The sequence below is a fragment of the Symphodus melops genome, assembly GCF_947650265.1.
Source record: "Symphodus melops genome assembly, chromosome: 7".
Taxonomy (NCBI): Eukaryota; Metazoa; Chordata; class Actinopteri; order Labriformes; family Labridae; genus Symphodus; species Symphodus melops.
The window spans coordinates 25,476,889-25,494,745 of NC_136697.1; the positions used below are offsets into that span (position 1 = coordinate 25,476,889).

Here is a 17,857-nt window from a genome sequence, read left to right on the forward strand (position 1 = left end):
GTTATCCGTCACACGTCATGTTCAGGACTCGCTAACATGAAGGAGAAGTAAAGTGCCAGAGCGAGCCACTGTCAGAAGTCTGCTTTAATCTTCACCATGGATTTGAGTTCTTACATTACCTCAAATGTGTCCAACGGAAATTGTTTGCCGTTGCCGCGGAAACGCTGTTTTTCTCCTCCCTCAGGTCTGTTGCTCTCGTCCATCTTGACCGCGACCTCTTAAAGCGACGCGTGTTGAGCAGCTCAGCTCTCGTGAGCGTGTGCTCTGATGGCACACACGAGGTGAAGTCTCTTCATGAACTCCACCCTGTCGTTGACTTAAAGTAAAAGCTCTTTGATTATTGTTTTGATGTACATTTTTTTTTTCTACACTTATATTTTTATCTATTTTATTTTTTTGCACTGTGTGATTTTCTTCTGCTTTGCTGCTGTAACACTGTAAATTTCTCTGCTTGTGAGATGAATAAAGGATTATCTTATTTTATCTTAACTAAAGCTTTGGCAGGTCAGAGAACAGTCCCAGGTGTAATTATTTATCTATTTTATAATTCATGTTATCCTCCTGGTATCTGGTGGCAGATTGGACTTTTTTTGGCATTTACATTTATTCAACTTGAAACTCTTTGCAGACAAGAATAATACTTTTTCCACTTTTTCGCTTCATCTTTTCAAAAATGTTTCAAGAGCCAAAAGTAATATTTTCTGAAATGTCGTAAGTACTTTACAAAACTGTCAACGTGAGTTTACCCACAAGGTCGTCATCGAACCACTTTCAAAGTTTCTTCTCTTCAGATCGAAGGTGCGTCCTCATCACACGGGGCGATCTAACTCCCCTCCTGCACGATGAAAAGAGGAATGATTATGTTAATCATGTGTGTAAGCTTCCTTTCTGCGGTGGGAGAGCCAGTTAACCTGCATGTCAACTTCAAGGCAGAGATGTAATGAGGATAGATTGCCAGATGGAAGAGATGAAGAGAGCGATTCATCAGATGTTCTGGGCCGGAGTCAGGAAAAAAAAAAAAAAGAGAGAGGATCATTTTTCTGCTCTTGTCGTCCATTTTCTGCAGAAACAAGAGTTTGGAATAACGCCGGTGATTGAACAATAATCTGTTTAGAGACCAAGTTTCTGAAGCTCTCTGTAAAGCTGATCTCATTCACACTCCGTGTGTTCATCGGAAACAGGCCTGAGTACCCAGCATGCTTTGCTGTCTGGCTAAAGAAATGTAGTGAAAAAGTCCTGGCAGCTACGACACACAATAGCTTAGCGTCCTTGTGATGTATTCACCTCTTCAATAATAGATCCAGGAAGTGAGAGGCGGCTCTGCTAAAGGAGGTCAAAGCCGAGATGAAAGAAGCAGGATTCATTTAAAACAGTGATGTCTGAATAAATGAAGTTTCTCTGGTGTGACTGTCTGCGTGTACTCTTTCTTTTTCTTTCCCATGAGAAATGAAATCAAATGAACACACATGCATGCATGATCTTAGCGCTTTTCCTGGTCGGGTCCGCGTGAGGCTGGAGCCGATCTCATCAGTCATTGGGCGAGAGACGGGGTTACACACACCAGTCAGTCACAGGGCTGACATGAGGAGACCGACAGTGAGCTGTTTCTTATATTTTAAATGTAGGATATAAAAAGTATTCATGGTGTTTGTGTGTTCTCAGTCTTTTCCAGGTAACAGTAACGCAGACAGTGTGGTTCAGTACAAACTGCAGCAGCCCGTGATCGCTCGCTTCCTCCGCCTCATTCCTCTGGACTGGAACCCCAGCGGGAGGATCGGACTCCGACTGGAGGCCTCCGGATGTCCTTACAGTGAGTCTCATTGTTGTCATTGATCTGACAGGTCACTCCAGGGGTGTCATCAAACTGAAATAGTGTAAACTGGTTTTATCTCAGAGCGGTCATTAGGAGAAAACTGAGCTTATTGGCTGTGGTTGTTCACCGTCCTCCTGGGAAATAGAGCGTGCATGGAGGACTTAAAATGCAAATCACTGCAACTGACTGACTGGAGAATCAATAAAACACAAGTTTAAGTTGTTTCAAAAGAACAGAAACACACCAGGTTTGTGTTCTGTGTTGAAAGAAACAACTCTTCAGCTGCTACTTATGTTTCATGTTTTACAGTTGAATTTGTTTCTGTCTCATCTGTTTCTCAACTCTGAAACACGTTTCTCACAAACACATGTTGGAAACAGCTTCGCTTGTCTTTAATCTCCAAGATCAAATAACACGCTGCCAGCATCTCTGTCCTGGTTTCTGTCTTTATTCTCCATGTTTGTCCTTCATTAAAACACAACAGAACATATCTACATGCACGCTTAAACACATGTAAATGTGTAAAACAAGTGCTCGTCAGGAGGGAAATGTTTGCAGGAGAGAGAGGAGTATGACATGCAGCAAAGGGCCGAGGTCAGAATCGAACCCACGGCCGCTGCAATGGGGAAGATAACCTGTCGTTATTGTCACTGTAAACATACAACGAGCAATCCTGTAGATATGTAACATCAGTAAGTATACAAATATGAAACTACATGTAAATATGCAAAACACTGACCCTTATCAATATGCAGATTTAAACATTTAAATATACAGTTAAATATTACATTTTAAACAGGTGCTGAATAAATACAGTGTAATATTGCATGTAATGTATGTATGGGTATGTTTAGATGTAGTCACTAAGCTGTTTAGCGCCTGCACTCACCAACCTTTAAGGTGAAGAGGTTTTAACACCCAGACAGTCGGCCAACAGGAGGTTTTATCTTGATTTTCATCAAAACAATACAAACTTTTTTTTTTTTTTTTGCACAGAGTTAAAAAGAAAACTGACGAGAGCCTTAAAAAAAACTACAAACTTTTGAGTTGCAGAGCTGAACACAAAGGCACAGCCACTGAACGTCAGTGTTTTATGCGACAGGCTGCTGCTCTCGCGAGGAGCCGCACTGATAATGAGACTCTTTGCATACTTAACTCTTGTACTCAGATCAAACACAATAATCAGGGACTTACAGTAATTGGTGCATTGAGTGTATAGATCCAAACACGCTGAGGACGACGCTGGAGTTATCTCTCCGCTCTGTAATCAGCAGGAAATATACTGTACGATCCAATAAGAGCATTACTGCACACTGCCGGGTTATTGTGAGTCCTGGCGTTGGAGAGTCACAGACCTGCCAAGTTCATTAAAAGACACTCAGCAAGAGAAAGTAGTGCTGAGGAGGAAGTACATGCTGAACTCAGCTAATATAACGGCCTTTGTTTCAAACAAATCAGATTAAGCCGTCCCTTTTATTTTTTTTCACAGCATACACACAAGACGCTGTCTCCTTCTCACCTAACCTAACCTCACCTCACCTTCCCTCCTCTCAGCTCACCTCAGCTTCACCTGAATTCAAAGAAAGCCACTAAGATAAAGGTGATTTGTTGAACACAGGATGTGCTGCTACAACATACTGTCTAGTAACCTGGACGTCGTAGCATCGTGTGAGAAAAGTGAAGCCAATCTCAAGTTCTCAAAAAAACCTAACTTTGTCCTGCTTGCCAGCAGGGGGCGACTCCACTGGTTGCATATAGACATGCTATGAACAACCACAGTTTAGATTTTCCTCACAAGTCAGTATGCTCAATCTCTGTGTTCAAGGCTTCTTCAGTACAGCATGTTGTCAGTTTCATAACTTACAATCCCTGATAGAGGAGAGTAGTAGTATATATATATATTTTAAGTCTGCTCCTGCTGCTCAAATTCTGCACATCATTTGAATTCACAGTGAAGTGTGAATTGCAGATGAACTCTATCAACCAAATTAGCTCAAGCACAAACTAATAATCAAAAGTTTTCGATCCCCGTCTTGTGTCGAGCTCAATCCTCTTCATAAATATGATCACTTTTGGCTCAAACATTGAAAAATAATTAAATGGTTAGCGCCAAAATACATAACTCAAGGCTTAAAAACTCATCGGGTGAGAATCATCAGGTGGCTACGCTCGTGTATTTCTTACAGTGCATGGCTGCAACCACAATATCAACGCAGAAGGCCGAGTTTGTGTCCATCCTCTTGATTTTTTATTTTTTATTTTTCTTGTAACAGAGAAACATTTAAGGACCTTGTTAAAATCCTAACTATTCAGAACAAAACAATCACAGCAACTCTGGAAGGCTAAACTCAGAGGACAGCTGCACACTCCCTCACACTGAGAAATGCTCGTGACTGATGAAGTGGCTGGTTTTTTTTTTTGGTTCAGGTTCTGATTTTTGTCTTGTTTCATTGTTTTCCATCATCTCTCTGATTGGTCTTTCAGCGTCTGATGTCATGAGTCTGGACGGCGTCGGCAGCAGTCTGGTGTTCAGGTCGAGTCCCGGGCTGAGACAGGCGTCCAGAGATGTCGTCTCTCTGCAGTTCAAAACGCTGAGGAATTCTGGGACGCTGCTGCACGTAGAGGGAGAGGGAGGACTCGGCCTCAGTCTGGAGTTAGAGAGAGGAAAGCTGCTGCTGCTGCTGCTCACAGAAGGTACAACACACCTGATGCATGCAAATACACTGAAACGTTCAGATCTTATCAACCAGTCACACGTACTGATTATACATCTACAGTCAGGGGAAAGAAAAAACAAGAAAAGTTTCAAGCTATATTTTAAAAAGTAAGCTGGCTCGTTGTGTTGATTTTAAGACTCACATATATTGTGTTATAATGCTGGATGCCCCCCCCCCCTCCCCCTCCCGTATCGTCCTCTTCTTTCGTCTCTATCTCACCATTCAAACATCTATCAAACACTTCCTGTTCTTCTGATTCTCTTTTAACAAAAAAATCTTTTTGTGTTTCCAAAATGAACACTCGTACGTCCTTGGAGAAAATCCTTTATTTGATTTTATTTTTTCTGAAAGTGTTCACTGACTACGTCTATGTAGGAGTGCACTGAGCGCAGGAAAAGAATCAACTTTACAAAAGACCCGCACATCCAGGGAGACTTTTAAAGCACGAAGACGAGGGAATCACCTTGAGAAAGTGTCTCCTTATAAAGACAGACGGTGACACATGGAGGAGATACTGTTCCTCCGCTACACCTAAATTAACTGTGATTTAAGTGAAGACGCTTTTCCCCCCGCTCAAACAGAGTCCATGCCGTCTTATATAATGGCCACTCTAACTTAAGGACTGTGTCATGATGAAGAACGTCTGTGTCGCGGGAGAAAAGGGGGAATGCAGCCCCAAAGGAGGAGATTAAAACCATCCATTGAGATGACAGAAGAGCGAATCAGAGGAGCTGTGCTTCTGCGGCGACAGACTGAAACTGAAAGCAACAAACAGCCTGACTTCTTCTGTTCTTCTTCTCTTCTTTTATTTCTGGCCCTCTTCTTCTTCTTCTTCTTCTTCTTCTTCTTCTTCTTCTTCTTCTTCTTCTTCTTCTTCTTCTTCTTCTCTGTGTTTCATCCTTTTGTTCTCCTTCATTTCTGGTCTAATTAGCGCTGTTTGTCTGCACAGATCGCTCGTTGTTATATTTTTGCACATCAGAAGAGTCGCTTTTTTTTTTTTTTTTTTGGTCCCACGGTCTCCATTTCCGTCTCCTCTTTGTCCCTGACACACTTAAACAGCCTTTTGATATTTCACTTCAAGCAGCTGTTTCATTATTGTTCTCACTGTCGGGTGGTAATAAAATAATCTGTTACAGTAATCAGATTACTTGTGTTTGCAGCTTATAAAAAACATATTGGCTCTGAAATTCGAATAATTCATAATTGAATTGAACTTTCTGAAAATCTTGAAGGAGTTTGAAAGCCTCTTTTGCGTTTTTTATGAGGCGCCAACACCCTGCATGAGAACATACAGGTTGCAGGTTGTGTCATATGTGTCTTTAGCTGTTTTCTGTGCTTTGACCTCTGAGTTCACTCAGCTCAGCTCCGTCCAGACAGTCCAGTGGAATCACAGATGTCGACCCACTCCGCTCTTTTCCCTCCTGACTGACTCCTGCTCTCTCTCTTTCCCATCCTTCACGCTGTAATAAACTCATCCATCCAGTAAAGCATTGCATCATAAAACCCCACTTCTCTCTCTCTCGCTCTCGCTCTCTCGCTCCTCTACCCCCTGACAGCATAATAATCGTCCAATTAATCAATGCCATTAAATACACTGATTTGGTTTTAAGTCTCGCCATGCTTCCTCTCATATCGATTTTGACTGTCTCCCTCCACTCGTCCGGACTTTAATCACGTACCTCATCACTATAAATCTGTTGACAGGGCTTTATTCCAACTTGCTCTTGCTGGATTGAGATGTTTTTTTCTCCATCGAGCCGCAGACAAACATTTAAAAAAAAAAAAAAACAGGCTGAAATACGTTTGTCAATCATCTTCCCAACCGTGTCTTTGTCTCTCTTTGAAGATCTCCCTATAGAATATCTGATACATTTTTAATGGCCGCCTGGATTCAGCTCTTTCTTGCTGCTCCGTCTCTCAGCAGAATCACAAAGTTTCTCTTCCAGTACTTTGGGGTGGGGTGAGGGGGGGCTCCATTTATTCCGAGCGGCTTGGGCTCATCTATCATGTCACGATGTCTCGCTTTGTTTCCTCTGCAAGTAAAGCATTATCACATATTTGACTGCGGCTCTCTGTGAACGTATGCAGATCTCCTGTAGTCCCCTAACGAGAGGAGAGAGGCCGACCTCGCTGTGATCCTCTCCCCGGGCTGCTGGAGAAAAGTGAAACATTTAGACTCAATATGGAGGCTGGTGCGTTTGTAGCTGTCAGGATTAGGCTTGCGTTCCCCTGACAGCTTTTCAGACTGTAGGAAAGAAACAGACTCGCAGGTCAGATAATAGGAACGAAACAAACAAACAGACAGACTGCCAGTTCAGGTATCCTGAGAGTGAGGAGGAAGAAACATCCCAGCAGATACAAAATAAGTAAAGAGAAAGTCTGTCAGGAGCAGTGAAGAAAAGTCGAGCTTATTCTTGAAAAAAAAAAAAAAAAACAGCTCACTAGTCAAATCACTTCTGTAAAACCACTTTCTCTTGTCTTGTTTCTTTTGTACTGTAATGTGGAGTTCAGACTTTGCAAATTAAACACTGCTGATGTCTTGATTAAAAGACGTCTCTGTCATTTCTTTTTCTCACTCTGTGAATAGAAGAGTCTGCTTTGTCATCCTCCGCCTCCACTCCTTTTGTCATCCTTGCCCCCTCTCCGTCAGCTCACTTTTGAAATGAATTATTCTTTCCATCGTCTCGTTCCTCCTTCAGACTGTCTCTGTCCTTACTGTTTGTTCCCTTCCTTTAACTTCCTGTCATCTCCTCTCCTCCTCCTCCTCCTCTTTATCCCCCTGTATGGCCTCGACAATATATTCATTAACCTCACCTTCACCGACTCAGCGTTTCTCGTCCTTCCTTTCTATCCCTGCCTTTTTTCTTTTTTTTTTCTCCTGACCTGCTCCGTCTTCATTTCTCCTCCTCTTCTTTATTCCCTCCTCTAGACAGGACTCCGTCCTCTGAGCCCCGGCGTCTGGCTTCCCTTGGCAGCTTGTTAGACGATCAGCATTGGCACCATTTAGCTTTTGAGCGACGCGGCGCCCACCTCAACCTCACGGTGGACAAACACACAGAGAGGGTTCAAATCCCTGCAGAGTTCAGCCACTGGGACATCAAGCAGGTGGGATAAAACACACAGTGATTCATCAATACTACAATAAAGGTCTTTGATTTCACATCAGTGTGTGTTTCTTTCACACAGTTGAGCATAGGTGCGCTCCAGGATGTCGGCTCTCAGAAATCCATTGTCTCCAAGAGGAACTTTAAAGGCTGCCTGGAAAACCTTCATCACAACGGCCGCAACTTGATAGAGCTAGCTAAAGACAAAGACCACCAAGTTACAGTTGTGGTAAGTACAAGTTACAGTGAACGCCACGATAAGAAGCTAAAAACAATCATCACTGACTACATGAGAGAAAAGCAGGCTGTTGTTTCTACACACTGTTTAAGAGGTTCATGTAAAGTTAACTACAACTTCATATGTCATCCTTAGACAGCTGTGACTCATTGGTGGAGTCTCTGAAACGTCAGGTCCTGGGTTCGATCCTAAACCATTTATCCGATGTGTCTGATGCATCCTTGAGCAAAACACTTAACTCCAAGTTGCTCCTGCTGCTCCCTCTGCGTGTGAATGTGTATGAATGGATCAGTTACCTCTGATGGTCACTTGACACAGCAGCCTCTGACATCAGGCTGTGAATGGGTTGGTGTGACCCTTAAAATTCTTTGAGTAGCGACATACGAGCTCAAGTCCATTTACCTTACCAAAATAAAAGCTTCCCTGGGACACAAGTTGTTCAAAGCTAACCCTAACTTAAAATCAGAAGGCAAACATGTTTATATCTTCTTAGCTTTTTTTATTACATTCAGTTTGTCCACAGTCCCATCAGTCTGAGAAACCTGCTGAATTCATTAAGTGACAGCTATGTAAACTAACAGGGCAGTGCATGACCATCACCCGGACAATGTTAACAACAAGCTAAACAAAGAGGACACACTGAGCAGCTAAACAGTCACATATTCTGGAGAGACCACAGCAGAGCTTTAAAAAGACCTTTGATGTAAAACAGCACAGAAACTGTTTCAAACCTAATTGACTGCAGAACATATTTAAAGATCCATTTATATTATGTTACATGACTTTTGCTGCCTAAAGGCTTATTCTCAGGCTTCACTTTTTCTTCAGCATGATTACCACCTCAGATGCTCTTATTTCCACTCCCTCCTTCCTGACTGAAGCTTGTTGTCACCAATCTTTCACTTTATTCTCACTTTGAAGTTTTTCTGTTGTGTGTGATGAGGATAAAAGCCTTGATGACTAACGTAATGAGCCCTCTTATCTTCAGCATACTGAGGTGTTGATTGGTTACCGTCACATGTGGATAAACCCTCGTCTTGTGTTAGCTTTCTGTTACCATCTCTTATGTTAACGGGTCGGTTTTGACCCATGTCTTAAATCAGCTGTAAAATACACTGAAAACAATTATCTATCATCCAATTTGTTTCTCATCTCTTGGTTACCTTGTTAGGCTTCCTTATCCATGAAAATATTGGTTTTAATATTTTTGGTGTGGGCCATTGGGCCTTTTTTTTGTCAGTATACCCCTCAATTTCAATTTAAAAAACTGGTAAAATGAACCTCAAGAGAATTGTATAACTAAATAAAAGGTTGTTGTGTTACCTGACTATTACTGAGGGGTATTAGAACACATCTCTTAAATAAATTTGTTTTATTTATTTTTTCATTTTAATAATTTTAACTATAGTAACATCTATGGTGTTACGGGTCAATTTCGACCCATATATATTTACTATTATTTTTCCATTACTTGGTGGATGTGGGTCCACAACACAAATGCATTCTATGCAGATACATCGAGGATGTTGTAAAACACAACACCTCTGGCCCTGGGTTGAACATCAGTGGAAGAAGCTGCACCCATGTGTCCCAGACATTCCTGATGGGGGCAAGCTTGTCAGATCTTGCTCTGGTTGACAAATCTGAGGACTCTTGATATCACATGAAACTTCTGAAGTGACATTGTTGCCTGGAAAATATTTCTGCCTGTCGATGCGTCCCAGAGACTATCAGTGGCCTTATTGCAGGATCTGTACACTCCAGCAAAAAGAAGAACACCAATATAAGCATCCAGGTATTCCTCATCATGTCTTTCCACATGTCGCCATGGACTTTTTTTCCTTCAAGGTTTGTCATAGCAATGATGACTCTTTTTAGTGACAATGGCATAAATAGCTCAAAACATGTCTTGATGTCAGTGACTCTCGTCACAGCAAACCTTGAGATTCCAGGGGTCATTTTGATGACATTTGCAGCAGCTGCCCTGCCATGTAAATCATGAGGTAATGAGCTCCAACAGATCTCACCATTTTTGGACTTGAATCTTTCAGCAGGAGTAGCTTCACCACCGGTGACCTCTTCATCAGACTCATCAGATGTGTCTGTGTCTTCTGGATGATACTCCACATTGTCTTCCTCCTCAGAAACCTGTTCATCCGTATCACTATGCTGCTCTGTGTCCTCTCCCTCATTTTCAGCAAAAATATTATCCAGAACTTCTCTCACTGTAAATCTTTTTTTCATTTTTGCATGCTGCAAATTGGAGATGTGCACTCTGCAAGTCACCAACTCTATACTGAATTGACCTCACATGTCTGGAAATGCTTGTCATTGTTTGTTTTGTTTTTGTACTGGATAACAAGGTAAAATGAGAATCCCCTAAAGCTCACATGATTGGTAGAGGAGCTGGCTGTCAGTATGTGTTCAATTTTGGCTCTAATTATTGCTTTATAATCTTATTTTTATAACCGGGTCGAAACCGACCCTAACAACACCACGGTCATAATTTTAACAAGAGCATTTTACAATTTAGTGAAAACAAAAAAAAATGTTTTATTTTGTTGAAATAGAGATTCCTGACAAAGTCAAAAAGCCTTGATGCAAAAAAAAAAGTTACGTGGTTCTTTTATGCATTTAAAAACTATAACGGGTCGGTGCCGACCCTAACACAAGACGAAGGTTAAACAACTCAACCGAGTCGCTACTTGGGAATCTCCACCCTGCTGTGAGTTCTTTGTTTCAGCCGCACGGCGTTGTTTTTGGTTCCTCTGACGGGATGGTGACGGATCACATAAATCATTTGGGGAAAAATCACAGAGCTTTGATGTTCTGCTCCTCCAAACTCTCTGAGCGCGGATCTTTCCGTCTAAGAGAGAAAACAGAACACACAGCAGGACTTCCTAAAATAAAATCTGCAGGCTACATTTGGCGCTCCATTAAATTATTTTGTGCCATGAATAGCGGATAATCCACTAATGCTTTTTTCAATGCTTGGCATGCATGGAGGAGTAAATGACATCTAATGGCATCTAACGTGCAGGTGTGTCTGTGCATGTTGACATGCGTATAGCACCACTGGGAAATCATCCAGATGCAGTTGATGCTGCTAATTAGCTGCTAGCTGCTTAATGAAGTGGATGAGGGTTTAACGAGGTCCTGATTGTTAGACCTTCAACTCTTCTTTTCCACCGCTCAGAGGGACCTCAAGATGTTTCAACAATGACTTTAAGTGGATCAAAGTCAGTGGGAACAGTTACTAAAAAATTGTCCCTTAATACTCTAAAGGACGTCTGGTGAGAGAGTGAGCAAAGACAGAAAAAACTCCTTTTAAAGAGGACATATTATCCCCCTTCTCCAGCTTTTCAAACAGTCCCCCTGTGGTCTAAATGAAACATCTGTGCTGTGCTTTGGTCCAAATATAACATGAATCAAGGCCCAGAGGAGGTTTGTGACCCTGCAGAAACCAACTCTCTCAGAACTCTCCGTTTTGGTGTGTGTGTGTCTCTTTAAATGCAATGACGTATTGTTTGACTTATGCAGACCACAAACAAACGATTGGATGGATTTATTTCACATTTTGTGGGTCTGTAGAAACCACACACGTTACCCAAATAAATGTTTAAAAACACTGTAGAAGTCGATTTTTCATACGATGCCCCCTTTAAGACAAATGTGCAAGGCGAAAGTTTTAATAGCGGCTGTTTCAAATTTGTTCTGCAGCTCTCCTCCTCATAATAAAGTTTTAATAAAGTTATAGTAAATTTTAGATTTTTTTAACTGCATGAAATTAAATTGAAGCACAGTCTGTAATGATGTGTGTTGGTGTGTTTTGGGAGAGTTTATTGCTCACCTTTCACTTTATTCTTTGCAGTCCTGCTACAACCTTCCCCATTGTGGCTCTATATATCACTTTAACAGCTCTACAAAGGGCTTTTAGATGTCATCTGTGTTTCCGGAGCATTGTAAAGATAGCAGACGGATATTCCCAGCAGTAAGCCGGGACTGTAATTTATCACTACTGCAGCCTTAGCAATGAACCTGGTGTCATTACCACCACTCAGAACAATGGACCGAGACAGGGGTGTGGCTAAAGCACTGTCACATACATACCCACCTCTACGCTCCATGACTTTCTATCTACAATTTGCTTGGTGTGTTTTCTCAAGGAGACTTGCTGATGAGATCATCATGACACGGGGTCACATCGTCACGCCCTCTGCAGCTGATTAATATTCATGTTTTATGTTGTTTTATCGCCGTAGTAATCAGTCTTTCTGTCCCTCCCCCCCTCTCTCTCTTCACTCTGTTTGTTTTTTCTCTTTCAGGGCAATGTGACCTTTTCTTGTGCTGAGCCGGTTTCTGTTGCTGTGACGTTTCCCGGCCCGCAGAGCTTCCTCCAGCTGCCGGCGGCGACAGCTTCCTCCTCAGGGGGCGTGTCCATCGGGTTTCAGTTCAGAACGTGGAACAAGGCGGGGCTTCTGCTCACCTTCGACCTGGCTCATGAAGGGGGCATGGTCTGGCTGTACCTGAGTGAGGCCAGACTCCGGCTGCAGGTCCATAAGACGGGCAGAGCGCTGCTGGAGCTCAGTGCAGGTCAGCCCTTTATGACTTACTGAACCAATAACGTCTGCCTTGTAAAGGATGAAAAATGAATGTGGCATCACATCGCTTACAGTTCCTCACACATTGTTTCAGAATAGACGAACCTCCTGATTTATGCAACATAAAATAAACACTGCCTTTCTCACGCCATGTAGAAATAATGTGTTATGATATCTTCGTTGTACATTATAAATCTAGCTAAATGGCTGCTGTCTGTAAAGCTTCTGAAATCCAGAGTCATGTATTAGAGACATCATTGCCCTTTTAGATAAACACACTAGCTTTACTGTATGACACAACATTACTCCTCTTTGATGTTGTCTTTAATACTCTGATTTGTCGACCCTCAGCTGTCGTAGAAAAATGCAAACGAGTTCTCAAAGCATTCTCACTTTAAGTCTTCAGTTAGTACCGTCTTTTTTTTTTAGGTTGTTTGGTGTCTCATTTAGATGCACAAAGTCTCCCTTTGTGTCTCATTACGGGCTTTCACAGTCGACTCTGTTGAATGTCAACAGCATTCATTTCCTTCTTGTCTAACATGTGGTAAACATCTCGGTCAGGTACTCAGGTTTATCAAAAAATGACATGAAGGTTAAGGTCAAGAAGAAATGCTGGTTAAAAAAAGTCAAAAAGGACTCGACACCAGTGTTTGTGTTTAAGATCTGATGTTGTTTGTTCATTTCCTCCTGTGATGACACGTGAAGTATATATTTTCTTGAAAGTTGTTGTAACTCCAGGGGACAAAACTTCGGTAATTGACCTCTTGGGAACGAGAACAAGCTGGTTAACGATGATACTGCTGTATAAACAATACCTTAAAGGATTTTACTATAGCATCAGCCAATTAAGGAAACACGCTATGTTAAAGTGTGGTGTCTCTGAGAACAATGCAGCAGCCAGTATGTCCTCCTCTTGAGTTTCACTTCCGGTGCCAAATGGTTTATTTTTGTTTTGACCAGAGGAGGTGAAAGATTTTAAGGCCATTTTGCCCCTCGTTGTTTGGTTTGTCCGGCACATAGCAAACCAACAGGTGTTGCAGCGATGGAAGTGGGCAGTGAAACTGCTTCAGATCGAAGTGATTGTACCCGAGCTAAAAAGCCTCTGCATGTTTCTAATAAGCTCCAGCAGCAGAAAGCTGCTCAAACTAGGATCAATGTTGGAGATGCTTTTGAAACATGGAGAGAGGTTAGAACGCAGAAAGCTTTACAGACCCATGCAGAGCTGGCTAAACACTGAAGCTACAGTGTCCCACCACATGCAGAGCTGGCTAAACACTCAAGCTACAGTGTCCACCACATGCAGAGCTGGCTAAACACTGAAGCTACAGTGTCCACCACATGCAGAGCTGGCTAAACACTGAAGCTAGTGTCCACCACATGCAGAGCTGGCTAAACACTGAAGCTACAGTGTCCACCACATGCAGAGCTGGCTAAACACTGAAGCTACAGTGTCCACCACATGCAGAGCTGGCTAAACACTGAAGCTACAGTGTCCACCACATGCTGACCTGTGTGAGCATCCACTCTAGAGAGGAGGGGGCGGAGCCAGCTCTCTGTAATGTTTAGACTGCAGTACTCATTTGAAACACTAGGGGCACAGAGTTACATACTCTCCTTTAATAAAAATAAATGTTACTACAATCATGACTACTTGAACTTGTTTTCTCAGGCTCGGCCCTGAGTGACGGTCAGTGGCATTCAGTGGAGCTGATCTCCAGACAAGGTCGCCTGACAGTCTCTGTCGATCAAGAAGAAGGAGGTGTTGCTCTTGCCGGCTACTCCGTCATCACAGGAAGTAAACTCTTCTTTGGTGGTAAGAATATATATATGAAAAGACAAGCAAACATCTCTCATAGAACATGATAATGGACATGTTTCCATATTACTTTGAATTATTTCTTCAACGGAAATTCAAACAGATCTGAGGTCAGCTTTCTTTAGCATTTAAGAAGATTATGGCTGCACATAATTTATGTTGTGATTCAGCTAAATTAAAAAAAAATAGCTCTGCTCAGCATTTAACATTTCTCTCTTTAAAGAGTTTGGCATAAATTATTAATTGAGTTTCCTTTTTTAATTAATTATTCTATTCATGCATTATTTTAGCAGAGTCATGCCCTGCCTTTCATTGTTTCTACCTTTAAATTAAATACATCGTGAATGATTGACAAAGTAATCATAACGACTGTCCGTCCTCGGTTTGTCACGATCGTGAGTTCTCGTGTCTGCGTGTGCGAATACATGTCTGGGTTCCTGTGCAGATGGATGCAAAAAGCATTCAGCTGATACAGTAATCAAATTGCACTCTCTACGTTTGTTAATGCTGTAGCTGGATGGTTGGAAGAACATCGTCCAACATGTTCAATGTGTCCATCTGCTTGTATGTACCTCTGTAAGAATCACGTACGTGCAGTATGTCCAAGACTAAAACTGGACCATGCTGCCCCTTCATGTGTGTAAGATTATTTCATCCACATTGTTCCATACTTACCTGTCCCTCCTGCTCTGCCATGGATGCACATGAACTGTGTGCCCTGAACGATTTTGTGAATTGTTTGTTCCTCACCTCTGCAGTTTGGAGTGCACTGAGACAAATTCAGCTTTGGGCTGCGTTCTATTAAAAGTAATGTCTCCTTTATCTCTTTTTCCTACTCTCCTCTTATTTCTGTCCTTCCTCTGGCCTCCTATCCTTCCTTCTTCTTCTCTCTCTCTCTCTCTCTCTCATTTATGTCTCTCTGTTCGGCCCTTTCTACCTTCTCTGGAGTCTTTTCTCCTTAAATCTTATCTCCCTTTGTCCGCTCTTTGTTCAACAATATTGCAGTCGTGGCATGTTCTCTAACTGCCTCAGGCGTTTCACGGCCTCCCTCGTACACTCTAATACATGTGCACAATCCCTATCTCATTTTTCCACATTAAGCCAACTTCTAAGAATATCATATATATTTTCATTTGATCAAGGCTTGGCCTACATTTGCACAACTGCAGCCAAGGATTAAAAAAAACACCACAGTTCAACTCTCTTGGTGGTACGGCATGTTTACTGCAGTGTGACATAACAGTTGTCTTTGGTTTTGATGCTGTCCACTCTGCTTTCATGTCTCTCTCCTCATTGTTGTTGTTGTTGACTCTTACTGTTGTTTTACTCTCTGGTTCAGGTTGTCCAGCAGAAGAAAACAGTCAGGAATGCAAAAATCCCTTTAACGTCTTTCAAGGCTGCATGCGTCTCCTCAGCACGGACAACCAGCCAGTGGACCTGATGATGGTGCAGCAAAGACTGCTGGGAAGTTACAGTCAACTGCAGATCGACATGTGTGGCATCATTGACAGGTAAGAAACTCCTCCCACTTGTCCAACAGGTTGCCACCGTGTTTCATTCTCCGCCATTACTGAGACGCCCAATGCTGAAATCACAGTTTTAGTTGTTCGGTAAGCTGTCGCGTGAAGTTCACTCCATCGATTGTTTTGGAATATTATTGCGAAAACATTTAAGTGTCCAGGATGAAAAGTTTGGCATCACTACAGAACTACAAAAGAAGCACGACTCAGACCTTATTATATGTTCGTTTCTAAGCCAGACCACTGCTTCACATCCTGGGACTGTAATCACAAAACATCCTCAGGCACAGGAGCTCCCACCTGGCTGTGTTAGGAGAAAGTAAACTAAAATAATTGGTGCGTCTGTCCTCGCATTAGGACTCCTGGGGGTTTGTTCTGTTAGGAATTCACCAAAGATTTTAGCTGGAAAAACGAAGTCCTCACTCTGAGAGTCAGTCAGAGGTAGTCTGCTGAACTCTTGAACCCAGTGTGCTGCCTCAGGTAATGTGTCTCAACATATCAGCATTTTAATAAGAGGAGAATCTATTCGTCTTGTATTTTTATTCTCATTGTTCCCCATACGTCTTTTAGATTGAGTTATGTTTTATTCTTCAGTAACAGTCTCACATAATAAACTCAGGAGAAAGTCTGACGGGTATTCATCAGGGTGTTATACCAGGAGTGGGGTTTGAACCCACGAGGACTTCTGTCCATTGGATCTTAAGTCAAAACATATAAAAACGAATGGTTATTGTTTCCTTTTAACAAAAGTCATTGTGGATCCAGAGACATAATTAAAAACCACCCTTTATGGGGGGCATCACATGTTTTGTCAATGTTAATGTACAGCGTGTTTGTTCTGCTTCGACAATTGACTCTACATGTTACAGTGTATTATCATGCTCTGTTAGACAGTAGATTGTCAATAGTTAGACTCATTAAGTTTACCAGGAGTGGGGTTCGAACCCACGAGGGCATCTGCCCATTGGATCTTAAGTCCAACGCCTTAACCACTCGGCCATCCTGGTACTGGATGTACCAATGTTCAGTAATGTTCAAGAGTTTGTTTTTTTTTGCCTTTGTTTAAAAATGGTATCTGAACTGATGAAGACTTGTATCCACTGCATCTTTGGTAAAGCACCTTTTTGATACCTATAATTGTTTGAGTTGTATTTTATACCAGGAAACACAACCCACCATGGAGTTCTTGTGACACACTTGTGTCAAAGTCAAACCAGAGCTTAATACTACCAGGAGTGGGAATTGAACCCACGAGGACATCTGTCCATTGCATCTTGAGTGCAACGCCTTAACCACTCGGCCATCCTGGTACCAGACAATGTTCAGTAGATCTGATTTCTGCATGGTGCTTAACCGGGTTTAAAGAAAATATTTGTTTTGCCTTTGTTTAGAAATGGGATCTGAACCGATGAAAACTTGTATCCGCTGCATCTTTTTAAACTGAAGTCGAAGTCTTTTTACAGAAGGAAAAAGTGAAGCATTTCCACCCAGATTTAAAGACCAAATTAATTACAGTACATCTCTGCCAAACCCTCTCTTACCCTCTGACTTGTGTTAAAGTCAAACCAGAGCTTAGTACTACCAGGAGTGGGATTTGAACCCACGAGGACATCTGTCCATTGCATCTTGAGTGCAACGCCTTAACCACTCGGCCATCCTGGTGATGTGAGATAACATGAACAAGAATAACAATTGATTTATTTACAAGTGTGCATGATCTATGATGTTTGTCCTTTGACAAGAATACAGTTATACCAAAAAGTGAATGTGGATCTGGACTGAAAATGTCCCTACATTTCAGGGAGACATGCAGCGTTAGTACGATGTATGATTAAGTCATTATGTAGCTATCAATTTTAATTGCTTGACTGAGCAGTTGAAGCAGAAGTTAAGACAGCGTGGAGTCAAGGGCAGTGGCTGTGCCAATCATTCAGCAATACTGTACCAGGAGTGGGGTTCGAACCCACGAGGGCATTCGCCCATTGGATCTTAAGTCCAACGCCTTAACCACTCGGCCATCCTGGTACCAGACGATGCTCAGTAGATGT

General features: G+C 42.1%; 1 protein-coding gene across 1 annotated transcript in view; it reads left to right on the forward strand.

Moving 5' to 3' along the window:
* Nucleotides 1–17,857, forward strand: part of LOC306827296 (contactin-associated protein-like 4) — an 85,845-nt gene that overhangs the window by 32,437 nt on the left and 35,551 nt on the right. The window contains exons 4-10 of the mRNA XM_079349003.1: nt 1,663–1,810; nt 4,298–4,507; nt 7,460–7,635; nt 7,717–7,863; nt 12,198–12,465; nt 14,143–14,286; nt 15,629–15,800. Coding sequence (XP_079205129.1) covers nt 1,663–1,810; nt 4,298–4,507; nt 7,460–7,635; nt 7,717–7,863; nt 12,198–12,465; nt 14,143–14,286; nt 15,629–15,800 — 1,265 coding nt within the window. The remainder of the gene's footprint in view (nt 1–1,662; nt 1,811–4,297; nt 4,508–7,459; nt 7,636–7,716; nt 7,864–12,197; nt 12,466–14,142; nt 14,287–15,628; nt 15,801–17,857) is intronic.